The following is a 24,658-nucleotide window of genomic DNA, read 5'->3' on the forward strand; positions in this document are numbered from 1 at the left end:
TGGTTTCCTTGTGTGACATGAGCAAACTGTACAGATAACAAAACTCATTTATTTAGAAAACAGCACAAAATGAATGTCTGATGGCTGGTCAGAATTCAGAGGAAATGCAGTCAGGCTTCACATCTGGGTTTGCAGGTAGTGCTCATAATTGGCTCGAAGCACAAACTCAAAATAAGGTTTGGACTTCAAACTGCTTAACTCGTCCAGATTGAGCAAATCTTTGACCTCTGGCAGGTACGTCTGCAGAGATACTCCTGAAGGAAAAAACCAAAATAGTGCATTTAATTCAATTTAATGATTAATTGGCATTTGAGCTTTCCTTCTGTGTCTTTATACACCAAATGAAGCTCAGGTAACATTTCTCACCTTCCTGCATGAGTTTGAGGAGTATCTTGACAAAGATGCTGTCCTTGGCGGCTTCCAGTGGGTCATCTGTTCCGTCAGCCGTGGACCAGCTGGGTAAACAAAGAGAACGAAAATAACCAGTCCGCACAAAGGATTGTCCTTCAATGCAGAGTGTGTTCTAAAACACAAAAGGTTCCTACTCGTCTCTCCTGAGCGCTTTGCCAAAAATCTCACACTTTAATGTTTCTGTGTCCACGGCATCATCCTGCAACGGAAAACTGGTGTTGAAAACACTGAACCAAAACTCAAGAGACGCTCTTCTGATATCCAGAAGTCACCTCATTGATGTACTCCAGTAGGTCCAGGGCCTTCTTAAAGTCATACTCGTTGGCTCGTCTGTTGTCATCACAGATGTACAGCTGTAAAGAGAAATGCAGTCGAGGTTTGAGAAGAGACTCTTCAGGTCACAGTTGGCAATTTTTGCATTCGGGTGTTATTTTAGTAACGGAAATAGCTCCCTGTGCTGCCATCTATGGGTGAAATGTGGCCATTGTTTACCTGGATGAGGTTATGAGCGCTGAGCACAGGCATGGTGTCGGGGTTCTGCTGCTTCTCCTCCAGCAGCTGTTGAGGCAGTGTCTCCTGATGCAGCAGGAAGCGCTCCTGCTCAACAATGTCTGAATGGACAGAAAAACTTGTTTCAATGATTAAAACTTCTGCATGTGTACCAAATTTAGGGCAAGAAAATATGCCCCCCAAAAAAGAGAGAACTTTTACCGTCAACCTGCTTGCCGAGTTCCTCCTCCTGTAGGTCAGATGCAAGCAGAGTCAACTTACTGAGCCCCAGCAGAGTCTTCTTCTTCACAAAGTAACGCATCTCCATGTTGGCTTGGTTTTGGAGTGTCCTGTGAGCCTGCAGAGATTAAAAAAATGTCAACATGAACATTTAAATATTACCCATTAGCCCCCGTCAGCTAAATAATAAAATAAATAAATCCATCCGCTGCTCATGAAATGTCTTCTCGGAATTGTCATTTGTCAAAGTGTGTGTGTGTGTGTGTGGGCGCTCCGTACACTCAAGTAATCGTGGACGTGGATGTGGTGCAGCCAGCTCAGGTGCTGGTGAGACTGCAGGAAGCTGGCGAGCTGATGATGCTGAGTGGCAGGCTGGGACAACAGCTTCCCCCTCTTCCCCTTCTCCATGTACCAGCGGAAAAGGAAGTCGGCAAAGTTCTGTACACAGTTCGCACACAGTTAATTTATGATCATTTTCACTTAATTATTTGTAACTTTTTAAAAACTACCGATAGGTTTATCAATTAGTTTACAATGAACCCGCTGGGACTTGTAAAATACTGGGTCACTAATGTGGGTTACCTGGTCTGCAAACTTGGCCATATAGTGCTGCAGGCGGCTCTGGTTGTTGGTTTGTTCACACATCTGAACGAGGATGTCAAAGTCACAGTATTTCTCAGCCAGCGCTGCAACCCACTGATACTGACCCAGATCCACTGGGAAAAGAGGATAAAACAACAGAGTTCAAGTGAAAACTCTTCTTTCATTCAATCTTTCGATTTGAAAACACTTACAAAGCGGGGCCAGCAGCTCAGAGCGCCGCTGGCTGTACTCCATCTCCAGGCTGTTGTAGCGCTCCTGTTGCTGCTGCAGGGAGGTGAGCTGCGCCACGTAGCCACTGAAGTAGAGGTCCAACAAAGCCACCAATTGTTCACACAGAGTGCTGCGAAGCTCAGAATCGGCATGTGGGTACACAGAACGTAGGACGAGCTCATGCTGGCGGAAAATGACAGTTCGGACCCCGCCAACATTCCCTGAGGCTGGAGAAACCAAGATCAAAAGAGAGAACACACCAGGTAATAGGCATCCAGAGGGAGCTGATTTTCACAAAACACCACAGATTCTAAACCTGTCACATTTATCCCCAACAAGAGAACGTTAATGAGAGACGGATGAGTGAGTGTTACCTGTCCATGGGATGTACTCGGGCTCTGCGGTAACATTTTCTGCAGGTCGGTAAATGGACGCCTTGGTTTCCCTGTACTGTACAGCAGCTTGAAGAACATCCTACACAGAAAAAAGTTAGAAACTGTCAGTGCTGTGGTCCATCACAAAAATCTTCTCATTGTTAACAAACCAATATCCGCCCTCTACCTTAATGATGTTGTTGACTGTCAGAACCACTTCGGCCCACTGCACAGAGTCAACAGGGTTCTCCTTCAGCGTCCGTTCTTCTTCATCCAGCAGACAGTCAAACACAGAGGAAATCTGAGACACCTGAGAGAGAGAGAGAGAGAGCGAGCTTGATATACCACCACTCTGTGGCACTACACTTCAACAGTTAGGCACAAACCTCTCTGAAGAATACATCAGCAGCAGTGAGACTGACTGGCACAACAGCGGCATTCCTCTGCAGAGCAACACCGATGGCCCTGTTCACCAGTTCAGGGTGTTTGCTGTGGTGGTTTTTCAGCACCATGGCAGCTTGTAGCTTCTCAGCGTGTTCACACAGCAGCAGACGTGTTGCCATTGAGGATGAGCGTACCGTCACCTGTCTGAGTCGGTCCAACAGACCCACCTGTTGGGGGAGGATCAGAACTGCAGATCAACCCACCAAAGAAGTCCCATTTCCCTCCTGATATCATATACCATAACTGGTGGAGGGGTCACATGATTTAGGAGCTGCATCTGCCATAATATATCAGCATAAGACCAGCTGTAACTAGGTGTGTACCTGGTGGAGGAAGTCCATAAAGCAGCCGTGGGCCTTCATTTTATCCTCAAGCTGGTGGAGGATGATGAGGGAGGTGAGAGGAAACCCGGTGCTCTCTAGTAGTACAAAAACACTTGAATGAAGAGAACCTACTGAAGGTACAAAACCGTTCAGATGTGGTGCTTAAAGGCTTCACTGATATTACATATGAGTGGATATTAAGAGAATAGTTGCATCACCCCAAATATTTGCAATCATGTCTTGGGCGAGGTTTTCAAATAGAACTTTTTACTTCTGTTCTCTGAACACACTCAATATACATTTGCTCACCATCAGGAACAGACTCCGCCCAGCGTGGGTCAGATGCTGGATAGTCATCCACCAAATCCAGGTTGATCTGGGTGACCACGCTATCGAGTTCAGATCCCTCCTCACCATCAGCAGGGAAAAGCTCGTCTGTGACTGTCTGAGCTCCAACCAGATCATTACTGACAAAAGATCACATTTCACTTACTAACTGGGATATCTCCAGAATAAGGTCAAGGAATGAAGAACAGAACATGAAAGTAAAAACAGAATTACTGATGAATGTGTTATTTAAACAACTTTTAATAGGTTTTAATTAAGTCATTCATTTTTTACACAGACTTGGCAGTTGTTTATGGGCTTACCGACAGAACTGCAGGAAAGCCGCCTTGAGAAGTTTAGTTTTGTCCTCTTGAGCTACTGGTTCAGACCTGATAGGAGTTTCCATGGCTGAAACCTTAAAACAAGAAACACTCTTTAAACAATTCCTTCCTGCATGCTCTTCTGCCTTTTAGAAATCTACCTCTGGAGCTGCAGTCAGTGAGGAGCACAGAGAGCCTTCCATCGTCTCTGGCAGAATGGAGACACTCTCTCGGGGCACCACCACCACCAGACCACTGGTCTGGGAAAAAAACACTGGTAGGTTGGCACAGCAGCCACCTCCATGCACAGCATCACCTGTACAGATGGAAAACATCAGTTCACACAACCACAGCACAACATAATTTGTAGAATGAAACATTTCCTGAAAAAAAACTAGACAGGACTTGCTAAATTCACATGATTTCCTCCTCACCAGGTGAGCTAAAACTGATCTTCTCATCAGGCACTACTAATCTACCCATCCCTGTAGAACAAGCATACACCAGCTCATCATTATACAGGAAGGCGCAGCAGCCAGGGGATCGGGGCAGCACCAGCCGAGTGGCCAGAAGGGCTTCCTCACTCTGAAATAAAAGGTGTGCAAAGCTGCTGAATATTGGGAGATACAGGGAGAAATATTTAAATGCAACAATAAAAATACAGCTCTGATCCATCAGCATAAATAAAGAGACACCTTTTAAATTCATGGATCAGAAGCAGAAGAAAGCATAAGAATCATGTTGAGCCTTTAACAGAGGAACTGCAGGTGAATAAGGAGTATGAACTAACCTGGAAGGGGAGCCTGTACTTGGTGACCTCCACGTTAAACTGGTCAGAGATGGCGGCTCCACTGTCCTGCAGCGTGACCAGACAGAAGTAAGCCAGACAGGGAGTGTCTGATGGATGCCAAGCTGCCACTAACACCACCAGACCGGCCCTGAACACAGGCAGCACACTCAATACACACTTTTACAGACTTCAGGTAGCATTATATGAAATTTGAAGTTGTTGGAAATTGAAGTGATGCATGGAGCACATTTTAGAAATAATAATAATAAAAAACGACCTTAAGGAATAATTAATCATCAAAGTTCTACACAGACTAGTTTTATTATCTATTAGCATTTTAAAGCAAACATTCTCGACAAAATTATAACTGATTCTGTGTGCATTCAGGAGTTGTGCCTGATTCTATATACGAGCGCAGGTGAAATATGCCCATCAATTTTATGAAATTGATGGGCAATTTTATCATAGTGAGATATGTAAAAAATATTTATAACATATAAAGGCCAAAAGCTGTAACCAGTGTGGCTTTCCACATGGCTTGTGGAAACTGTGCATTCCTTAACTAGCATGGCTCCAGGACAAGTCAATACTTACTGGCCGAGCTTAAGATCCAAGTATGTCACGTTGGCCCCTTCCTTCATCTCCTCATAGTTGCTCTCTGAACCCTGTTAGCACATGAACGCTGACAAATTATCACGCGCAAATGGTAAAAGGCTTGTAGCCCCAAAACACTGAACTGGTCAGTTGATGGTGGAATTCAGCATGTCTGCACTGACCCAAATGGCATCGATGATGCTCTCTGTGAGCACTTTTTGGACATCCCAGCTGAGGATCTGGTGCTCATAACTGTCATCCACCTCCCATTTATTCAGCCTGGAGTTGGTCAATGTATAGAGGCAACTGGCTCCACCTACCCACAGCATGCTGTGGAGCTGTGGCAGTAAATGAAAGTAAACCAGAGACAACATAGCTGTACTAGAAACAACAGCCAACTAAATGCTAACACACGAGCAAAAACAACCATGATAACAAATCTTCTCCGCTCTTCTCATGACTCACTGCATCATTGACGGGAGGGGAGAGGATGCCAAACAGGCTGGACACCCGGCGTCCAATTCCAGAGAGCATTCCCTGACCCTGCATCAAGGCTCGGTACTGAAGCTTCCCAGAAGCATCTGGACTCACTCTAAGGAGTTGATTTTTGATGGAGGACAAGACAAAGCTCCCACCCTGAGAAGAATTGAATGAAAAGATATTTTGAAATCAGACTTTGAACTAAAAAAAACCCAGCTGGGTAGAGAGAGAGGAGAGGGGGGAGGACAGGTAGAGGATAGAATGGAGAGGAGAGGAGAGAATGGAGAGGAGAGGAGAGGAGAGGAGAGGAGAGGAGAGGAGAGGCGAGGAGAGGCACAGAAACACATACAAAAATACACTATTTATGCAAGCCGTTGGCCGAGTGGGTCAGTGGGGCCGGAGGTCCAAAATAAATCTAGTTAGTTATGGCTGTTAATGCAAGAGCAAATTATCTCACCACATTGGAAGGGCTAAAACAAAAGTACTTACTGTAACAGCAACAACATAGTTGCAGAGATCTCCCAGGTCCACCTCAGTCTCTGTGTAGTTCCCCTCCTGGGCTAGGGTGGGCCACCAACGCAATGTTCCCTCTGCAGCCACTGCCAGGATAGAGACAGACTGAACGCTGGCTGTTTCCAGAGGTGCCGCAGAAGTCACATCAACAAGGTCAGCAGTGTAGCTGTATTCGCTTGTGGGCAACTGCAACTCTTTACACACCGACAACTGCAAAGAAAAAGGTCACAGAATTTAAGCCCTTTAAAAATGCACAGCGGGAGCTAGTAAGAGTTTAAAACACGTGTTTTAATAGGACATTATCAAGTAGAGACGTGAGAAAATATTGGTTACTTTCCAGGACAAGCAATTCAAAACCTGAGAATTTTATTGTTGGCACCTATCTTAAAGAACAACTGAAGGAATTTTTAAATCTTGCACAGGGTTCTTTCAATATGACCGAGTTGTTTTTCATGGATCCTGGTACTATACCTTGGCCACTGCAGTCTGGCAGATTTTCCAGATGATCAGCCTCTCTCCACACACCATCCAAGCCCAGCCGCTCTCATTTACCTTCACTGATATCTGTTCATCAGCTAGACACACAAAGCCAAAATGCAAAAAAAGGAGTTAATAACTGTGGAAAGAGAAGATTAATGGGTAGATTATTGTGGCTGCATTTAATAAAATGTTACTATATTGGCCAAGAACGTGTTACAGTAAATATAAAACATGCCATCTCCCAATTTGAGTATACACTACAAACAACAGAAGCAGGATGTGTAATTTACAATTCCAAATCTCCCAGAAACATAGGTTTTCTTACCATTGGCCATCGTCAGAGCCTCCATGACTTTGACAGGTAGCGAAGAACCGAAGGTTTGCACATCGTAGTTGAATGTTTCTGCAGCCGCATGACTCGGGACTCTGGTCGGTGTGGATCTGGTGGAGACAAACTATGTCAACTAAATCTAGCCTGTTAGTTAATTTACATAGAAATAACAATACTAAAACAGAAACCTCAGAGTAGACGTCACAATCACAGTAGAAAACAAAATAAGTGGATGGGACAATGGTGATGCGTTATATGTTGGACGTTGTTCCACTGTTGCTCCTGAAGGAACCACCAACAACTACCGTCCCCCTTCAGCGACACTTTTGCCTCACCTCGCTGACGTCCTGCGCGGGGAGAACAGCATACTGTTGGACGTTGCCGACACGCTCTTCCTCCCCGTGGTTCTGCCCTGTCTGCGGCCGGATCCCGGCGCGGTGCGGGGGCTGAACATGCCTGTTATGTCAGTCTGAACAGCCCAACAGTCGTGAATTATATTTAATTTTACGGCGTAAACTGGAGAGAAACACCAGACTTCTCTAAAGACTCCTCTCAAAACGGCGCGCGATGCTGTCGCGCGAAATATACGTCATCATTATGTTACGCATAGTTGTTTTAGTCTTCAATTGTATTTCCTTCGTTTTCTTGTTCTTTTTAGATCACCTTAATAGGTGCACATCACTGCAGTGTCCAATTTAATTTATCATTTATATTTATGAGAGGTTTTCGGCTTCGCACTACTGTTTTGCTGCATTATCCAATCAAGGCAATGGTAGTCGATCATCATGATGATGATGATAATAATTGCATCCAGGCTTTGGAGCAGATTTCCGATAGGTGCTACCCATCAAAGATGAAAGCAGCGAGTTAGCCTAGCTAATCCTAGCATGATCTGATGGAGTCCGACCGGTAGGCGGAAAACATGATGGAGCGGTAGCGACAGATAGCCTCCTAGCTTCAACTGGAAACTGCGCTACATTGAAAACTCATGATATAGCATCAGGTTACTGAAGAAGACATAACAGCACGATATGCAGTGAGTAGCGACCCGCAGCCTTTGGTGCTGCCGTACCGGTGCAGTCCCGCTTAAAGCTTCGAATCGCCAGGCCCATTACACATAGCGTCCTAGCTGGTTAGCTCTTCCCAGGTATCATTATCTCTAATTGAAAACCCGCTGGCTTTGTAGATGGTTCATGACTAGTTGGGCATTGAACCACACTTTGTTATTAGTTTCAAACGAAGTATTCACTTGCAGTGCCATAAAAGACAGCTTCCTTGAACTCGAAGCATGATTATTAGCTCGCGCCTTTGCTAGTTAATTAGCTCATTTGAAGATTATGTATGGGAGCGCGTAACTTCATAAAGTCGAGCAAAAAGAGGTAAAGCAATTGAAACCACGTGTGCTGTCTTTTAATTTTGACTGGGATGCAAACTAGTTTAGGCGAGCTTGCGATAAGTACCGTAGTCAGGTAATGCGTGTTGTCCTGAAAACGTTGCAGGTGCGTGATTCGAGTCTTGGGTGTTCACAGGTCATGAAGCGGGTTCGCACTGAGCAGATCCAGTTTGCTGTGACTCAGTTCCTGAAGCGGAGGCAGTATGTGGACACTGAGAGTTCCTTGAAGGGAGGCAAGCTGTTTCAGTCTGCTGAAGAGATGGCTGCCAGCCTCACAGGTGACCAAACAGACAAGATCCACATGATTCACTCATGGGAAATAATGTACCTGTTGGTGCCTGAAATAATACATACTCCTGTCACAGCTTGGCATTCTTAAACATTATGATGCAGTATTAAACATTTTATGTTGCTTATAGCCACTGTTGCACTGTATTCAGCTCACACTTGTGTTTTTCTGGCTCTCTTGAGCAGTTCAGACGGAGTCTGGTTGTGCCAACATCGTCACTGCTGCGCCCTGTCAGTCTGACCCTCAGCAGTATGAGGCTCAGTACTCACGACTTTGCTCCTTTCTCTCAGGTATCTTAGTAACATTGTTGCTGTAGCTACATTTATTCAGAAATGCTCAATGTGCCAAAAATTAAAGATGTATTTATTACAATATGATTACTTTTCTGCATTTCAGAAACTGAAATCTCATGGGCGAAAGAGGTGAGCAGCATTCTCTACCCACTGTTTGTCTACCTCCACCTGGACATGGTGCTGTGTGGCCTTAAGGGAGCAGTAGATGGATTTTACAGTCGTTTCCACGGAGTTTTTGTTCAGGACAGCGAACAGCGTGCGACTATAGAACAGCTTCGCCATGTTCTCACCGCCCAGGACATTGCAGCCAACCCCAAGCTGAGTGCTTTCCTGGAGCACAAGTATGTGGTTCATATGACTGAGCCAGCCTACAGCTACCTGCTGCGTTATCTACAGAGTGAAGACAACAGCACTGTCTGCAGGGCTCTCAGCACACACTTACATGTGGAGGTCACTGCCTCCAGACGAACAGACTACCAGCTGTATGGAAGTACTTACGGAGTAACTCCTGCAGGAAACTCCACCTCCTCTTGGGTAGGAGTAGATGGAGCAGAGGGTGGGGAGGGGGTAGAGGTCCCAGCAGGGATTCCGCAAAGTGAAGCAGCACTTGATGCTCTGCAGGACTGCATCAAGAAGGTCCGTGAAGGCCCACCAACCCTCACAACCGTGTGTTTTTATGCTTTCCACCACACGGAGCAAATGCTAAACACTGCTGAGGTTTCAGCTGACAGCCGGCTGTTGGCCGCCGGCTTTGACAGCTCTACAGTGAAGCTGTGGAGTCTGAGAGCCAGGAAACTCAAAGCCAAACCTCATCAGTCTGACGTATCGCACATCCACCTGGCCTGCGACGTCCTGGAGGAGGTAATCACAATCTTAAAAGGATCGTATAGCTAAGAATTCTATTCACGAGTGTAACAGTAACAGATTAGAAATAAAAGATTTCAAGGTGATTAAAATTAATTTTGACTTTGAACTGTACTCTACGTCTTAGGGGGATGAAGAGGACGATTATGGCAGTGAGATAAAGACGATGCGAGGTCACAGTGGCCCAGTGTTTCGCACTGCCTTCCTGACGGACAGCTCTGGCCTACTGTCTTGCTCTGAGGACACGACCATCCGTTACTGGGACCTGGGCAGCTTCACCAACACTGTGCTCTACCAAGGCCACACCTACCCGGTATGGGATGTGGATGTCAGCCCTTGCAGCCTTTACTTTGCCAGCGCCTCCCATGACCGTACTGCCCGCCTCTGGACATTCTCCCGCACTTACCCACTTCGCATTTATGCTGGGCATCTTGCAGATGTTGACTGTGTCAAATTCCACCCTAATTCCAATTATCTGGCTACCGGCTCTACCGATAAGACTGTTCGACTGTGGAGCACCCAGCAGGGGGCCTCTGTTCGGCTGTTTACTGGACACCGTGGCCCGGTGCTGTCGCTTGCTTTCTCACCCAATGGGAAATATCTGGCTTCAGCTGGTGAGGACCAGAGGGTAAAGCTCTGGGATTTGGCCACAGGAACATTGTTCAAAGACTTGCGGGGTCACACCGACAGTGTCACCAGCTTGTCTTTCAGCCCTGACAGCAGCCTAGTGGCATCTTCCTCTATGGACAACTCAGTCAGGGTGTGGGACATCTGGAACTCCCATGGTGGGACGTCAGCTGACGGGTCATCCAGTGAGCTGGTGGGACTGTACACTGGGAACACCAGTAATGTGCTGAATGTCCAGTTCATGGCCTGCAACCTGTTGCTGGTGACGGGAACAGCACAAGAAAAGGTGGAGCAGTAACCACAATGACCCAGTTTTTGTGTTGACGCGTCGGGTTGTTTGTCTTCTTTGGTTTTGGGTCTGATTTTTTTTTTTTTTTTTTTTTTCAATGGGGGTTTGCATCACCATTTTAGGAATGAGACTCAGTTGTCTATTTCCAAACTGTTGCTACTTTCAGTATTAAAACAGTTCTTCAGTTTCATTTTTGCTGGTGGTTCTAAAATTCTGCTACAAATTTGGACAGAAGAGTTATTTTTCATTGTAATGTGGAAAAATTCAGATTTTAAAGGAACAACATGTTTTAGGCACATGGAGGGTATGAATGTTGAAGAAGTGGACAGATGCTGGAATCTGCGTGAAATACAGCAAGATGCTGCCAGTTGTTCAGCACAGAGATGGTCCAGGGTTTTGATCCTGTCGTTTATCCAGTCCCATAGTGTAGAAACTAAATCAGACACTGTCCCCTATGTCACAAATACTTCTATTGAGGTCAGGAAAACGAAAAATTTACTAACATATGAAGATATTTCGGGAGTGTGATGAGGCGAAATCGGTATCTTAAGAGAAAACACTTTGTGTTCTTGTCTGGTCAGTCTTTAGACGGGGCCTCCTGTGGTCCTGCAGTTTGCACCTTGAACCCAGGAGCGGCAGCACAACCACTCAAACACTTCAGTTCGCATAAAACTGCAGCCAAAGTTTAGATGCTGTTTTTTGCTAACTTTTAGCAAAAAATAAATATCTGATAAGTGTTAGAAAACTGCTTCTCATTCAGCTCAGATCTTCAGAAGAGGTCATCACTTAACAGTGGTCAGAACTGAAAATGTAACCATTCATATCACCTTTGAAAATTTTAAAATTTTGATTTATTGTGTTTATTTTGTTTAGAATTTGATCAATTATTCACAGCTACTTTTTTTGTTCTGGGCTCCTGTTAGCTGTATTACATTGTCTTTTGATGAAAGATTTTTATTTGAGCAATATTAATTTCATTGAAACTATTAATCTTTCCCATTTCTATAGAGGTCATTCTGTAATCTGCTGGACAAACTCATGAGTAATGACAAGAAGCTGTCAGAATTTTTATGTGTAAGTTAGATTGCTGGGAGCTGTTTTCCTGGTCTGCGAGTATCAAGACCTGTGCAATGATTAAAAATGTGAATATCTTGTATTTTTGTAATATTTTGGCTACTAAGAGTTAACATCTAGGTTCAAAGGACAAAGATGCATAGAAATAATCTTCAAAAGTCAAAGTGCGATTCTGGTGTTTTTCAGTTTTGATGCAAATTCAGCCAGAAAGTTGCCCTGTATGATTGAGCTCTCCCTGTAGCCCAAAGAATAAATAACAACATATTTGAGTCAATTCTCCTTTCTTTACTCTCTTCATCTCTTCCTTCTCTTCTTTTAAAAATATATATTTTCCATTTTTTACGGTTTCAAAGCTGGTATCCAATAGTTTCCACTCGCCAGGAACAGGGGGCGCTATTCTGTCTTCCTCTGCTCTGCCCGGACGTTTCCTCCAAAGTTAAATCTACTTTTAAATTTTAGTGGTGTCTCTGGTTCTTCCACAGATGGATGATGGATTTTCTGTTCCTTTATGTGCACATTCCTATGCTGCTGCTATTAAATGTGCTGTTTGAACCCGTGACTTGTCCATCATGATAGCGGTTGAAGAGATCCGAGCATGACTGACAGACACACTTTTTCAAATGCACATTCATCTGGAGGTATGTGGGGAATGTTTGTGGTGCTAAAGCAGGAATGTGGTTGCTGTAGCTGCTGGGGGGGAGGAGGGAAGGACCGCTGCATGACAGGTATGAACACACCGCTGAGGTGGAGAGGAAGTGATCTGGTCCATGATGACATCCTGGATTAAGAGTGACCCAGTGCTCATCGACAGTGTCCACCATATCAGATTTGACAGCTGAACTGTTGCATGTATAGAAAATCTATATAAGATAAGTAGAATCTGAACTGCAAACCTGCCACTGACATCTACATATGCAAGCATCCATGCTGCATAATTATATAAATTCTGTAAAGCACGTAGAAACAATTTTGATTGTAACAGACGCTATATAAATAAAGATTGATTGATTGATTATATAACCCGCCAATCAAATGGAGTGTTTCTGGCAATGGCCCGACTGAGCAATTGTTATAGAAATATATTAATGATATGTGCCAGAATAATAGTTAATGTAAGTCATACTCAACAGCATATTTACATATTGTTTGTTGTGATTTAACCTTCAGGGCCACTGAAGGTCACTCCTTAAGAGCACAAGAAGGTTCCTCATTAGAAATGTTACTTATTATTTGGAAGTGAATTCTTACAGTTTCTTGTGGACCGAGCCCAAAGAGAGAGCGAGCGAGCCAGCAGGGACGAGTTTTCCTGCTGGAGGAGGACAAACCAGTTCGTGTCTGGATGAGGGTGTGTCAACCAACCGAACAGGCTTGTCCCCGCATCTGATACATAGCAGGTCCCTCACAAGTCACCTCACATCTCTTCTCCTTCACTCATCCACACGAAGAAGAAGAAGAAAGATGCCCCTCCAGTCCATGTTGTCCGGCAGGGGTTCTGGCTCCAGCAAGGCTGAGAACACGCAGTCGGATGGGAAATCCTTTGAGCAGCTGAGGCAGGAGTGTCTGCAGAAGGGCATCCTGTTTGAGGACCCAGATTTCCCTGCCACCGACTCCTCACTCTACTTTAGCCAAAGCGTTCCAGTGGCCATCGAGTGGAAGAGGCCCACGGTATGTACAGGCGCATGGGTGATGCTGCTTCGTTCAGAATGACATGGCACAAGTAGGTTAGACAATTTATCGTCTCATCAGTGTCGTCTGAGGAAACACTCTTCATCACCTTTGTGTTCTATTTATTCCAAATCACTAAAATTCAGAACTAAGATCTGGGGATGATGTGGCCTTAGAGAAACCTCCCTGTCTGGTGATCTTTAGTACACAAAGCCAGGACAGAAGGTGAAACTAATGTAATGAGTTTAATACTAACGATAATTACACGGTGCTCCGGCCAATAGTTGCCAAACCAGTTCTGGCTGGAAACCGTAAATAAAGTTCACCGAGACCGTCTGCAACTCTTCATCTGCTGCTGTCCTACTTGATACATACAGTGACACTTTTATTCACTCATTGCTGACCTGGAGAGTGTCGCCAAGACGACGCTTACCAATCATGGCACATTTCTGTTTCGGGCGTTCCTCTGGAGTAAATGCTTTGGCTGCCTGTCATTGTTGCATGTTTTGTGTTTCACTGGCTGCTACACAGGCCTGATTAATATGGCTGGAATGTGAACACACCTACACCAGGAATATGTGTCACCTTTCACCTCTCCTTTAAACCAGCCTGTTTTTTTTCATTCATTTTCTCTGCTTCTGCCCTTCAGGAGATCTGCTCCAACCCAAAGTTCATCCTAGACGATGCAGACAGGACGGACATTTGCCAAGGACAGCTTGGTGAGATTACTCACATTCTGCAGGTTGTTTCCCATTGATTCCTCTCAAATGTTTAACTCGGTGTCTGTCACCAGGGGATTGCTGGCTCCTGGCAGCAATTGCATCCTTGACGCTCAAGAAGGATGCCCTGACCCGTGTCCTTCCCCACGACCAGGAGTTTGACCACAGATATGCTGGAATCTTTCATTTCCAGGTATCATGTCGCCACACTGGCTGCGTTACACAATGATGTATTTTTAATTCATATTTGCTCGATTGATGAGAAGAGTCATGGGCCTAATTCCTCTGTTTGTGCTGCAGTTCTGGCAACACAATAAGTGGCTGGACATTGTTGTCGACGATCGTTTGCCCACAGTGAGAAATAAACTTATCATGCTTCACTCTGCCTCCAACAACGAGTTCTGGAGCGCCTTGCTGGAGAAAGCTTATGCCAAGTAAATACATTTACATCTTACTTCCTGAGTGGAGAACTACCCTCCACAGTAATTCTGTTCCCAGATGATTCCAGCGTAGCACTTGAGGCCACTGATCTTCTGATTATTTTAGGCTACATGGCAGCTACGAGTCCTTGAAAGGTGGCAGCACGCTCGAGGCCATGGAGGATTTTACCGGCGGTGTTGGGGAATTGTATGAAACCAAGAAATCTCCAGACAACCTGTTCTCCATCATGAAGAAGGCCCTGGACAGAGGCTCCATGATGGGATGTTCCATTGATGTAATACCAATAAAGCCGTAGCCCTGCTGTTATTAGGGGTATAGCCTCAGACATTATGTTAAACCTCATTAGGTGGTTTTTTTTTTGCAGATCACCAGCTCTGCAGAGTCTGAAGCCAAGCTCAACAATGGCCTGGTGAAGGGACACGCATACTCCATCACCGGTCTGGAGGAGGTATGCTGCAAACAGAGCATCACTGCTGGTGCTTTTTAAATGAATGGTGCTGGTGCTGCCTGGAAATCCTCCAGAAGAAGCTTTTAATACAGATTTGTGACGTTAAATTTACCCTCCACAGTGTTCTTGTTGTTTCTGAACTCATTAGAGAAAAAGGGGCTGGAATAAAATAATAAAGGTTGTTTTCAATCTGATTTCAGGTCAATTACAGAGGTCGGACAGTTCAACTGATCCGGATAAGAAACCCCTGGGGTCAGGTGGAGTGGAATGGCCCTTGGAGTGACAAGTATGGTGGAATCCAGTCAAAAGTTCTGCTGTCCTAGCAGCTCTGACCTTTCTCCTCTCTCTACTCACCTCCTCTCCTGTTTATGTTCCTCCCTCTGCACTGTTAGTTGGTAGTTGCTACCAGGTAGTTTATGACTGGATGCTAGTATTTTAATTACATTGGTCTCAGTTGCACAGTGGCTTGACCGAGTCTCTGAATGTAAGGTTCTTTGGATGAATACATCTATAATAACAATTTTTTCTCCACCCCAGTTCCAGGGAATGGAGTTACATTGATGCAGCTGAAAAAAGACGCATCCTGCAAAATTCAACAGAAGATGGTGAATTCTGGTGAGACAAATAAGAATAATGACTCAAAGGCGACCAAACGATGGGATGGATGGACGGAATTAAATAAAGTGAATAATGTGGAGAAAGTCTGACGGGTGACCTTGTTGATTTTTTTTATCACTTCAGGATGGAGTTTGATGATTTCAAGGCCAACTATGACAGGGTGGAGCTCTGCAACATGACCCCTGACGCCCTGACGGAAAACACGAAGCGCCATTGGGAGGTCAATACGTTTGAGGGCAGCTGGATTCGTGGCTCGACTGCTGGAGGGTGCAGGAACTTCATCGGTGAGAACAGCTGATCTCTGTAGACCCGAGTTGCCCCCTTGTAGATATAATCTGTCATTCAGAGGACAGTTCTCATCCTCCTCTGCTTATCTGGCTCAGGTCATGATGGGAGAAGTGATGATAGAAGTGATTCTTAGGTTCCAAAGTGCCCTTTAATCTGGCTAAACCTTCCAACTGCAGACACATTTTGGACTAATCCTCAATTTAAGCTGAGGCTGGAGGATGCAGATGATGATGATGATGACGTGTGCAGCGTGGTCATCGCCCTGATGCAGAAAAACAGACGAAAGCTGAGGAAGGAGGGCCTGGACATGGAAACGATCGGCTTCGCTGTGTATGAGGTCAGAGAGGATCCAAATGTGCCTCATACAGGCTTTATAGTTTATGATCTACATTGTGACAGTGAGATGAACATCAGACAACTTTATGTTAAATTTGATTAAAAAGGTTTTATGTGTGTGTTAATGCTCTAATCTCATTTAATTCTAATCCTCCCTTTCTGTTATTTCCAATAAAATAAATGTTGCTGTTATTATCATCCAAGGCTCCGGAGAGTGAGGAACAAGCATCCAAAGACTTTTTCCGCTACCATGCTTCGAAAGCTCGCAGCAGGACCTACATCAACACGCGGGAGGTTTCAGAGCGCTTCACGCTGCCTCCTGGAGAGTACCTTCTGGTGCCAACCACCTTTCAGCCCCACCATGAGGCTGACTTCCTGGTCCGGATGTTCTCTGAGAAGAAGGCTGGAGCTCTGTAAGTGTCAGAGAGTCTGTATCAGAACATAGCTAAGTATCTCCTTCACTCATGTGAGCTTCTCCCCCACAGAGAGATGGGCAGTACCGTGGATGCAGACCTCCCTGAGGTAAGTCATTCTTCCGGGCACTGGGAACGCTTCAGCTCTGCTGGTACTGATGAGGTGTGTTTGCTCCCAGCCTCCTCCACCCAGCCTCCCTGAGGAGGAAACAGATGAGGAGAAGGGCCTGAGGAGGCTATTTGAGCAGCTGGCCGGTGAGGTAAGGCCAATCAACTGACCCCAAACCCCTTTTGAGACTCAATCACTTTTTTCACTTTAGCAGCATTTGTTGTGCCTGTCACACCAGCTTAGTAAGCACTCAACAGACATTTAATCTTTTATATGATGATGATGATGATAATAATAATGATAATGATAATGATAATGATAATGATAATGATAATGATAATGATAATGATAATGATAATAATAATAATAATAAACAGTTTTTTTTTTAAATTTAAACTGTAAATGTGTTTACAGGACCAGGCGATTTCTGTCAGGGAGCTCCAGCAGATGCTGAATGGCGTCCTCAGCAGGAGTGAGTCAGCCCCCTGTCAGAATAAACCAAATCCCCCGTCGATCCAATGTCAATTAAACCAGCAAATCATTTCATGTTTCACATCTACTAAATGTGTTTTTATCCTCAGGGAAAGAGATCAAGTTTGATGGTCTGACTCTCAGCACCTGCCACAGCATCATCAACCTGATGGACGTATCCTGACACATGCGCGTGCATGTGCGCATAACAGCTGCTCTGTTTTTGTCTTTACCATATTGGTTCACATGTTGCCCTTGACGATAAACCAGGTGGACAACACGGGAATGCTGGAGTTTCAGGAGTTCAAGGTCTTCTGGGAAAAGATGAAGAAGTGGATAGTATGTCTACATTTATGTCAATTCCTTAAAAACATCAACTACTAAACCATATAATAACAATAACAATAACAATAACAACAACAACAACAACAACAATAATAATAATGAACACCATCATTAAAACACCAGGACCTTAATCTTTAAAACCACACATTATTATGATAAGATATAAGACCATTGAATAACATTAAATAAGAATATTTAAAGGATTTTGTATTCTTTTAAATAAAAAGTTGGTAAAAATAATTAATTTCAAATGTTAAAAAAAAAAGTGAAATTATTCTGAATATTGCAGGGATCTTTGTGATGCAGTGTACGGTGGGTGGCATCATCTGAATATTGATGTGAACTCTGTTTCAGATGCTCTTCTTGTCCTTTGACACTGATCGATCGGGGAAAATGTCCTCCTATGAGCTCCGTATTGCTCTCAAAGCTGCAGGTGAGAATCAGGCGCTGCTCTTAAAACCGGAACCTTGTTGGAGCTCCTTTGTTTATGGAACATTAACCCTGACTTTAGACACGTGCCATCATAACTGTTGTTTTCATAGACTTTGACACCAGACCGACAACGTTAGAATTGCATCTTTTTACATAAACAACTGATGATATGTGTATATTGCTGTGCTTCTTCACATGAAGGCATGCAGCTGAACAACAGCCTGCTGCAGCTGATTGGCCTGAGGTTTGCTGATGCCAACTATGATATCGACTTTGATGACTACCTGACCTGCATTGTCCGCCTGGAGAACATGTTCAGTACGTTGAAACTCAAAGATGCATAAATGTTAAACTACTGGGTGAAAAGAACTTGACCTAGCTGTGCCAACTGACACATTTTTTTCTCAGGGATTTTTAAAGCCATGGATACAAACAAGAGGGGACGCGTGCGAATGAATATAATGCAGGTAAGCGACAACTGTTGATGTGAATTCTGTAGTTTGATGTTTTGAGTGTCTGTTCATGTTCATCTTCATGTGTTATCGCCTGACAGTTCTTGATGTTGTCCATGAATGTCTGAGGAAATGCTGAGGGCAACCAGGAGCCATCAGAAGAACCAAACAGAGCAGCCCAACTCAGACTGCCAGGTGCTGAAATTAATGCCAAAATGATGAATATGAAAGTCTTTTTTGTCATCATTCTGATCAGTTTTGATGTATTGACTCAAATGGTAAAATTTGTGGATTTTTTTCTTCTGAGCAAAACATGGGTTGATTTATTTTTCTGCTTTCTGCATAACTGGAAATACATTTTGAATAAAAACATGAGCTTTGGTGTGATGAAAGTTTATTACTGTGATTTAAAATAATCCAAAACACAATAGCAGCACAGGAATTCTACAAAACAATTCCCTTCCATTCAAGATTCAAGATTCAAGATGTACTTTATTCATCCCCGTAGGGAAATTGAATTGTAGTAGCAGCCTAACGTGGATTAATATAACTGTAGACTAGGTTTTGTATTTACAAAGTATAGAAACAGAATAAATAAATACAAATAAGATTAGAACGTTATAAGCACACATACAGCATATAAAAAGTATTCGAGCCTCCAAAACATGGTGTCTGAATACTCCAGTTGTAAATGGAAAGAAAGAAAGTAAATCCAAATAGCAAAGAATGTAAACAAGTATAGCAAATACTACGAAAATTTAAAAAAGAACAATTAAGTGTAGGGAGCTGCTACTACTGGCTGCCGCCTGGGACAGCGCCATTTTGCAAAGAAGCGATGTTTATTGTTGTTGTTTTCTCAGTATGTAAATTGATTCAAGTTGGTGACAGGAAATTTACGTGAAACTTGTTCTAACAAAGGTCAAAAAGCCCAGGCAGGCAAACAGATTTGAATCACTAGGCTAAATAACCAAAGGTACAAAACTGGTAAAAACCACAAGCAACAACAACAAAAGGCCCCAAAGAAATCTGGAACTGAAATGAAGGGAAGGAGTGTATGAAGGGAAGTAAAAAGAGGAGGCAAAAACACCTAGGTGTGTGATGTTAGAATAACAAGAAGAGCCCCCCCCCCCCCCCACACACACACACACACACACGCACACACACACACACGGGCTTGACAAATGATCTGATTTTACAGCATTATTTTTAGCATGTAAAAAGTGTAAAATGATCAATAATATTCAATATTCATGGTAGGTGGGGGAATATGCCTGTATACTGATTTAAAAATGAAATGTCACAACTGATGAATAAATAACATAATGAATAAATTAGGATTTTATTTTAGAAATGAGTAATTCTCTACATGTGTTATCCCCCAAGTATAAATCTATGTTTTTTTGTGCCCCCTGTGTAAATCTATGTGTTTTATCTAGTCCAAACCATATATCACCCATTATCTACAAAAGAAGGCTAAAAGTGCTTAAAAACCACAAACCTGAAGGGAACATTTAATATATTTTACCAGCAGAGGGCAGTAAAGCACCAATTACGGTTACAACCCGCCACATTCAGAAAGAACGATTACAGTTGGACTCTACCAACAATAAATAACCTAAACAACGTTAAGTCACCGACACAACTTAATTGATACAATTTTGAATAGTTTTTAAATTTTTGTGCCTTCCTTTAAATTCTGCTTATTTAATGTTATCTAATATTAAAGATTACTAACACTGTGTCACCCCTCAGTATTCTCTTTAATGGTTCTTTCCAGTAATGGCTACGGCAGCATGTTAAAGGGAAAACCAACTTGGAAAAACAAAAACAACCACATTTTCGGGGTTTTATCGGTTGTATGCCGTAAATTCCATTATAATTTGAGATCCAACTACATTTAAACCGAGTTAGTTCCGCAAAAACGTCAGCGATTCCGAAACAATATGGTAGGCACACATTTTGAGGTTAAGCTAACTTTCTAAGATAGTAGCGGCTAATGTTGCTTCTTCCATTCAGTGTGACTTGATGAAACATAGTTTACATTCCGTAATCAGATAATTTACTCAATGTGGTTTGTGATGTTTTATTGTGCGCATTATAAACTCTTCCTTCAGAAAAAGGCTGAACATTTCATTCGTTACTCAGTTCAGAGAGGAAATGACAAATTCTCATGTCTGCGGTATTTAACACTGACATTACAGGTTTTTCCTGATGTGCTCCTATTATTAAACATGCCCATTGCCACTTTCAGCCTCATCGAAAGAAGAAGTCGTTTATTGAGAAGAAGAAGGCCGTGACCTTCCACCTCGTCCACAGGAGTCAGAAGGACCCCCTAGCAGCAGATGAAAAAGCTCCTCAGCACGTTCTCTTGCCTGCCCCCACGGTACCGACCCTATCCAGCAGATATAGTTAGGCTTATCTTCTTCCGCCTAATCCCTGAGTCGCCAGTTCATCGCAGGGCCCTATATGAGCATTTGTGGGTTTGGGACCTTGCTCTGGGTATCTGAAGGTGTTTTAGAACACCTTCCACGTTTTGTCTGACCTGGGGCTCAAACCAAGAACCCTCTGCTTCTCAGCCTAGTTCCTAACCAACTGAGCTATCACAATTCGATGTATTACAATAAAAAACTGTGAGTATTTTAAAATGATTTGTTTGCTCTTTATATTTAACTATCAGGCGGATACAGAGAAGCGACGCGAGGAGCAAAGGAACTTTGGCGTTTTCTTTGACGATGACTACGACTACTTGCAGCATCTGAAGGAATCGTCTGGCCCGATCCAGCTGGTGGCATCTGGGCCATCCCACAATGAAGAAGCTGAGGATGAGGAGGAAGACCACTCAGACATGGCCCTGCCTGTAAGTTTAATTTTTATGAAAAATTCAAAGCGTCCTATTTAGTTTCTCATTGAACATATAAATCTTAACAGTTTATGATAGGAAGATAGTTTGGGGGTTTGGGGCATTATTTCTGTGGAGGATGTAGCATCTATCTGAAGAGTTTCAAACACCAACTGTCTTCATCTCTGATGAGCAGGCGGCTTCCATCAATCTTCCGTCCTCTGTGTTCGCCTCAGAGTTTGAAGAAGAGGTTGGACTCCTGAACAAAGCTGCACCTATCTCAGGTGAGCAGCTCTTCTTTTCAAAGTGCTGCATAATTGATCCAGATGGAAGGAATCTGGTTACAAAACATTTTGTATCTGACCAGTCTGAGACAATAGCTGCAGCTACATTTCAAGGAAAATGTTTGAAAGCTAGCTCTTTGTTGTGAAGCTAAAGTGTTATTTTAAGTCTTCACCCTCCTGAAATGTCTTTGTTGTTTGGTCTAACTTTCAGGACCGAGGTTAGACATGGATCCCGACATTGTGGCAGCTCTAGATGAAGACTTTGACTTCAACGACCCTGACAACATCCTGGAGGATGACTTCATGTTCAAAGCCAACAGTGTAACTGGAGCATGCAAGTAAGAAATGTCTATATTTTCAATGCCACCTCATTTTGGTGTAAAAAGTGACTCCCCGTCTCTTTGCTCACCTATTTTCTTTTTTTTTAAATTCAAGTACTTAGTGTTTACTTTCACATGTCTACATGCTTTTTTGTGTATATACACTAAGTGCTTTGTTACATGTGACAGTGGCGATGAAGATGATGATGAGTGGGAGGATACAGACGAGGAGGTCGAGTTTGACTCCGAGGGAGAGTTTTCCGGCGAGGAGGCCGCGGAGAATGACGGCAGTAGTCGGGAGTTTCTGTTCATGGATGAGGAGACGAAGAGTCGTTTCACAGAGTACTCACTAACCTCATCGGTGATGAGGAGGAACGAGCAGCTGTCGCTGCTGGACGACCGATTTGAGAAGGTGAACATTTGTTACGTCTTAGTCACCCAACACTTCTGTCTTTGTTCCTTTTTAAAAGTTTTTCTGTTGTTTCAGTTTTATGAACAGTTCGATGATGACGAGATTGGTGCGTTGGACAACACGGAGGTGGAAGGTTTCATCCAGCCGGACAGCTCGCGCCTGGATGAAATTATTAAAGACTACTTCATCCAGAAAGAGAAGGAGTGAGTGCGGTGCTTCCAAAGGCCCTTATGACCCAAACTGCTTTAACCGACCCAGCTGATTGAGTCTGTCCTGTTTTAGGGCTCTGAGACCAGATGATTTGGGTCCCAAAGAACTTCCTGTTGTGAAAGAGGAGGAAGATGAAGAGGAGGAGGAAGAGATGGAGACTGTGGTCCTGGTGGAGCCTGAGGAGAAGTGGGACTGTGAAACTATCATTAGTGAGTTTGAGAGTCTTGGAGAAATGGGTTTGTTTAGTTCTTTGCTGGAAGTCACCAAAAAGTGAATTTAAGGAAACACACTAGTTCAACAGAAACTTTACATCATTTTTAGATTTTTCTTTAATATTTCTGCCATAAAAACTAATCAGTGTTAACTTCAAAAGGGTTACTTTGTGGCATGGTTTATTGCCTACTGTGGTTGTACATTGACTATTTTCTGCGTAATAAGTGCAACATGAGATCTTTATTCTGCTCAAAAGCACACTGGCCATAAAGTGTTTTGAAGACAAAGTTCAAGAGTTGTATCTGCTCCATCTGGAAAGTTGCTGTTGTAAATTCAGGCCTATTGTAAACTGCGAAGAGCAGCGGGCATTTTATGTGTATCAGGTGTGAATATGAACAGTGTGAACTAGTTTGGTGTTTCTGCTTGGTTACAGGTACATATTCTAACATATACAACAGACCCAAAATCATTGAAGAACCACAAAAGGTATGAATTGTGCTCTGACGTAAAGGAATGGTCCCAATATAACATTTATCAAAGTTTCGATAACGATATCTCATGATGAATGCCTTTGGTGTCAGAAAGTGTCACTGGTTATTGCAGGTTGGAAGAACAGTTAAGATTTAGATCCTATTTAAAAAGTCAGACTGAAACCAAATTAGAACCATTGGGTTTGATCCCTCTTTCCTTCCAGCCGAAGCAGATCCGTGTTTCTACAAAGACGGGCATCCCGTTGGATGTTCTCCCCACACGAGGTCTGACCGCCAAGCAAGCAGAGCGAATGTCCAGGATCAACGACTCGGACCTGCCTCGTGTCTCCACACAACCTCGTAATAAGGGAGAGAGCCAGGAGGAGCGAAAGGCCAGGAAACAGGTCGTGAAGGATGAACGCAAGGTGAGAAGCACACACTATTTAAACCTGGATATTTAACCAAATATTAAATCTGAATTTGTAGATACACACACACACACATTCCGCTCGGTCCGTCTCATCTCTTCCTGTTTGCATCTCAGTGTTTTCTCCAGATCTTCTGATAGAACAGTCTGGATTCAACTAAAGAGTCTGTTTGAAGATGTTATCTGTACTTTTTTTGCTTGTGAACAGGAGCGTCGGATGGAGAAGAAAGCAAACAAGGTGGCATTTAAGGAGGAGAAGGTCCGACAGGAAAAACAGATGCTGAACCTGAGAATGAACATTCAAGGTCTGAAGCTTTAGTGGGCCACTTTAGGCCTCACTGTTGGGTCCCGTCACTGGACCAACCCCAACCACAGGACTGCTGGGAGCTTCTGGCTTTGAAGCAGCTCTTATACAACAAAATCAAATTTTCCTGGAGGCTGTGTACTCGACTTACTCTTCTGCACCAGAAGGGATTGTTTTCACCTCAGCAAAAATTTAAAAAGAGTTGCAAAATTCACTATTTAACATGTTTAAATGTTTATTTGATTTCTGGCTCTGTGGAATTATAAATTGCCTTAAACCTTTAAAAAATTCAGCATCTCACCATCTTTGTAATACAAAACGTCCTGTGATAAAGTTCAGGTGTCTCTATATAAAACCTCGTTTTATCATTCAAACAGTTTCACAACACCAGGAAACCCTGTGAGCTTGTTTGTCAGGTCAGGTGGCTGAATACAGGTGTGGCAAACATTTTGCTGCCATGGCAGGAGTGGAAAGTCCAGAATAAGATTGTTATTAAAATCAAACCAGGAGGCGTCTCCCAGTAGCTGCTGTGGCTGTCACCTTAGACAAAGTGATATTTTTAGTAGTCACACACCCTGTGTGTGTATTCAATGTGTCACCACAATACCTACACCTGAGAAAATGGTTCAGCCAGTGTGATGCAGAAGTCACTTCTTAAATTAAGCTGCCAAAGTTAATAAAGTT

The 24,658-nt window shown here is 43.5% G+C and overlaps 4 protein-coding genes across 7 annotated transcripts; 3 read left to right on the forward strand and 1 right to left on the reverse strand.

The window, feature by feature from the left end:
* Positions 1-29: 29 nt before the first annotated feature.
* nup133 (nucleoporin 133) lies at positions 30-8,528 on the reverse strand. Of its 2 annotated transcripts, none has more exons than XM_011619293.2 (26): positions 8,390-8,528; positions 7,265-7,398; positions 6,924-7,039; positions 6,590-6,693; positions 6,095-6,328; positions 5,591-5,761; positions 5,308-5,463; positions 5,126-5,196; positions 4,532-4,679; positions 4,176-4,326; positions 3,903-4,057; positions 3,745-3,836; positions 3,404-3,561; positions 3,095-3,189; positions 2,714-2,938; positions 2,515-2,637; positions 2,328-2,427; positions 1,935-2,180; positions 1,723-1,856; positions 1,420-1,578; positions 1,123-1,258; positions 904-1,022; positions 684-764; positions 546-610; positions 367-455; positions 30-254 (listed from the first exon to the last, which is right to left on the reverse strand). In XM_011619293.2, exons 2-26 carry the CDS (start codon positions 7,381-7,383, stop codon positions 118-120), a joined length of 3,384 nt encoding a protein of 1,127 aa, XP_011617595.2. In that variant the 5' UTR covers positions 7,384-7,398; positions 8,390-8,528; the 3' UTR covers positions 30-117. The 2 variants fall into 2 exon arrangements, with proteins under 2 accessions (XP_011617595.2, XP_011617596.2); XM_011619294.2 differs by lacking the exon at positions 8,390-8,528 and adding an exon at positions 8,002-8,084.
* Positions 7,616-12,027, forward strand: taf5l (TAF5-like RNA polymerase II, p300/CBP-associated factor (PCAF)-associated factor). 3 transcript variants are annotated; one of them, XM_003978004.3, is made up of 5 exons: positions 7,616-7,965; positions 8,459-8,600; positions 8,797-8,901; positions 9,008-9,765; positions 9,896-12,027. In XM_003978004.3, exons 2-5 carry the CDS (start codon positions 8,462-8,464, stop codon positions 10,691-10,693), a joined length of 1,800 nt encoding a protein of 599 aa, XP_003978053.1. In that variant the 5' UTR covers positions 7,616-7,965; positions 8,459-8,461; the 3' UTR covers positions 10,694-12,027. The 3 variants fall into 3 exon arrangements, with proteins under 3 accessions (XP_003978053.1, XP_011617597.1, XP_029706645.1); XM_011619295.2 differs by lacking the exon at positions 7,616-7,965 and adding an exon at positions 8,098-8,308; XM_029850785.1 differs by lacking the exon at positions 7,616-7,965 and having other exon boundaries at positions 8,358-8,600.
* A 1,115-nt stretch (positions 12,028-13,142) lies between these two features.
* capn9 (calpain 9) lies at positions 13,143-18,881 on the forward strand. Its single transcript, XM_003978003.3, has 20 exons — positions 13,143-13,423; positions 14,073-14,142; positions 14,217-14,335; positions 14,443-14,576; positions 14,689-14,857; positions 14,948-15,031; positions 15,232-15,317; positions 15,569-15,646; positions 15,773-15,933; positions 16,114-16,274; positions 16,478-16,686; positions 16,759-16,795; positions 16,866-16,946; positions 17,210-17,267; positions 17,377-17,441; positions 17,537-17,605; positions 17,966-18,044; positions 18,245-18,361; positions 18,452-18,510; positions 18,597-18,881. The coding sequence occupies exons 1-20, from the start codon at positions 13,217-13,219 to the stop codon at positions 18,621-18,623; spliced, it is 2,070 nt and encodes a 689-aa protein (XP_003978052.1). The 5' UTR covers positions 13,143-13,216; the 3' UTR covers positions 18,624-18,881.
* Positions 18,882-20,246: 1,365 nt separating this feature from the next.
* Positions 20,247-24,329, forward strand: ltv1 (LTV1 ribosome biogenesis factor). The gene is made up of 11 exons (XM_003978002.3): positions 20,247-20,441; positions 20,747-20,878; positions 21,173-21,352; positions 21,531-21,618; positions 21,830-21,956; positions 22,128-22,350; positions 22,426-22,553; positions 22,633-22,769; positions 23,207-23,259; positions 23,468-23,668; positions 23,879-24,329. The coding sequence occupies exons 1-11, from the start codon at positions 20,439-20,441 to the stop codon at positions 23,987-23,989; spliced, it is 1,383 nt and encodes a 460-aa protein (XP_003978051.2). The 5' UTR covers positions 20,247-20,438; the 3' UTR covers positions 23,990-24,329.
* The last annotated feature ends 329 nt before the right edge of the window (positions 24,330-24,658 follow it).

This window comes from Takifugu rubripes, chromosome 17 (assembly GCF_901000725.2).
Source record: "Takifugu rubripes chromosome 17, fTakRub1.2, whole genome shotgun sequence".
Taxonomy (NCBI): domain Eukaryota; kingdom Metazoa; phylum Chordata; class Actinopteri; order Tetraodontiformes; family Tetraodontidae; genus Takifugu; species Takifugu rubripes.